General features: G+C 42.2%; 1 protein-coding gene across 1 annotated transcript; it reads right to left on the reverse strand.

Moving 5' to 3' along the window:
• Positions 1 to 556: 556 nt before the first annotated feature.
• LOC110717681 lies at positions 557 to 2,401 on the reverse strand. The gene has a single exon (XM_021896442.1). It carries the CDS (start codon positions 2,098 to 2,100, stop codon positions 871 to 873), a length of 1,230 nt encoding a protein of 409 aa, XP_021752134.1. The 5' UTR covers positions 2,101 to 2,401; the 3' UTR covers positions 557 to 870.
• Between the last annotated feature and the right edge of the window lie 334 nt (positions 2,402 to 2,735).

Genomic DNA, 2,735 nt, shown 5'->3' on the forward strand with positions numbered 1-2,735 from the left:
CCCACGAACCTAGCTCGACCCACCCATGACCCGTCTAACCCACAAACCCAGCTCGACCCACCCACGATCCGTCTAACCCACAAACCCAGCTCGACCCACCCACGACTCGTCTAACCCACGAACCTAACCCTGGTGTGTCCAACTTCTCCGACCCAACCCACGACCCGACCCACCCTACCCTACGTGTGTCGTGCCGTGTGTCATGAAACCCCAACCCGCGACCCACCTAACCCTAACCCAGCTCGCACGACTCGCACGGTGGACACCTCTAGTGGTTCCCAACACATAAAAATCTTAATATAACTTCTCATTTTTCATTTTTCATACCACTCTCATCTTTCTTTGGTCCCACTCCCTTAAACGTCTCTTTTTTCCCCAAAGAGGACGCACACGTGCATTCCAATTCAAAGTTTTGAACGTTAAACAACTCACTAATCCATAAATTAACAATCCTAAGTATCTATTACTAGCTGTAAACATTTACATCCCTTCGGTTTTTATATTTGGCAACAAATGTTATTAACACGCACTTTAAAGAAAATATTAGAGACAAGTAAAAATTAAATAGAGTTGTATATTCATTCATTACATTATTATTAAAATAAAAATATTATATCCATTTTTTTTGTATGTTCGCTTTCCTTTCATAGTACAACACCGAGTAAATCTCCACCCTCTTTCTACGCTTCGTTTTTTTTGCCTAAAAAGAGAGAACCTTAATCCCATGGTTCCAAAATGTTGTTTTTTTTTTTTTCTAAAAAAAAAAAAATAATAGTAATAATAATAATAGTAATAATACAGAAATAATAATAATTCTTAAAAAGAAAAGATAATAGAATCTCTATGCGCAGTTACCGGTAACCCCGCCAATTAAGATGCTATTGCTGTTAGACCAATTTTTGATGATGACCGGGATACCGACTCAGCAAGTTTCCCAATCCTTTCAACCAACTCAGGCGACAGATTTTTTACCGGTTTCCTCTCCTTTTCCGGTACTCTAAAATCAAACCCGAACACATCCGTTACTTCCTCGGAGCTCCACCCGGCTTTCCTTAAGGAATCCGAAAAACGATCCGCTTTTAAAAGGAGAGCATCTAATACTGCTTGATTATCCAACAATACCATCTCACCACCTTCGAAGAATCCTGATGCTGACACGTGGACAATCTCTGAGACGTCTGATTCATTCCATCCACCTTCTTTTAAAACCGACCCGATTTGATTTACGTATTCCTGGACCCATTTCGGAGCTTCGGACTTTGGCATGTCGAAGAATCTCTCCGGCGAAGTTGACGAGTTTGAGTTCCTTTTCCGGCGATCAACGGCGGCGTCACTCCAGAACTCCACCCATCGAGGAGTTCTAGAACCTTCGAGAGATCTTCTAGAGAGGTTGGAGTACGTGGAAGATGATGAGGACGACGAAGTTGAAGATCCACTGAAGGATCTCTGTTTATGTAATGAAGTGTTTTCATCGAAGGTACTAGAAGTTGTTAATGATTCTCGTTCGAAGAAGTCGGATAAATCGAGCCCACAACAAAAGATCCGATTCTCGTCGACGTAGAAAACCGGGTTACCCGCTAAACACGGGTTGCAAGGGATGTAACAATGGTTGAAAATGGGAATCAAAAGTGGGGCCCGTTTAAGAGAAGTTCTCGCGATTTGAAGGGCTTTTTCCGGGTCGGAAGGTCGTGGGCCCCATGATTTTGACCAGAGTGAGTTCTTAGCGATCTGGAAAGAGATAGCTGCAATAGGGAGATTGATGAGAGCTTTGAGGTGAAGACGGGCCCCAGGTGAACGCCAATCGGGAAAACCCGGCCCGACAGGAAGGCCCGCTTGGAGGACAGCTTTAAGGTCGGGTGGAAAAACGAACCCGAACTCGGCTTCGGAGCGAGCGAACTCGGAGTCGGTTAACCCGGGTTGGACTTGGATACCGGATGATTTAAGGTGAGAGATGAGTTTGGAAGCGAGAGAAGAGAGAGAAACGCGGGAAGGAAGAGGAGTAGGAGGAGATGGGCCGGACGCGGCACGAGCAGATAGACGACGGAGCCCGGCGATGTGAGCCGGGTTTAGACCGATCATTCTTCGGTCTACATCAACCATTGTTGTTGAAAGAAATGTAGTAAGAAATGAAATGAAATTGGGTTGAGGTTGGTATAATGGTTTCGAGTGGAGAAATGAAAGTGGAAATGGAGGAGAGAAAAAGAGGAGTAGAAATGGAAAAAGAAAAAGGTGGGGGGAGAGAGTGTAGAAGTGGGTATTAATGAAGAAGTGTGTATTGGAGGAAATAAGGGTGGCTTGTATTGGAAGGTATGGCTTTTATAGTTGTAGAGCTTGGAAGGGGTCCACCTGTAGATTTTGGTAATTAAGGGGATTGAGTTGACCTAAATGCCCCTGCTCCTTCATTTTAGTACTTCTTCATTGGTTTTATATTGCTACTTGAGGAGGGGTACACATTTTTGACACGGATTAAGGATATGTCATGTGATTGGAGGTAAAAAATTAAAAAAAGTACTATTTTCGTTTGTATCTTTTATAAGCTAGAGTTTTATTTTTGAAAATCTCTTACAATGTCAAAGCTTTCAAATTACAGCCATAGAAATAGATTAGAAGAGTGTTTTAGTAAATTTCAAATGATGATATTTCATCGTACTGTACTAATATGAAATCGGTTAATTATTAAGTAAAATAAAAGTTTTATCTGTTTTTTCTGTTTCCTAATAAGTATATGTCATTTT

The sequence above is a fragment of the Chenopodium quinoa genome, unplaced genomic scaffold (genome assembly GCF_001683475.1).
Source record: "Chenopodium quinoa cultivar QQ74 unplaced genomic scaffold, ASM168347v1, whole genome shotgun sequence".
Classification (NCBI taxonomy): Eukaryota; Viridiplantae; Streptophyta; class Magnoliopsida; order Caryophyllales; family Amaranthaceae; genus Chenopodium; species Chenopodium quinoa.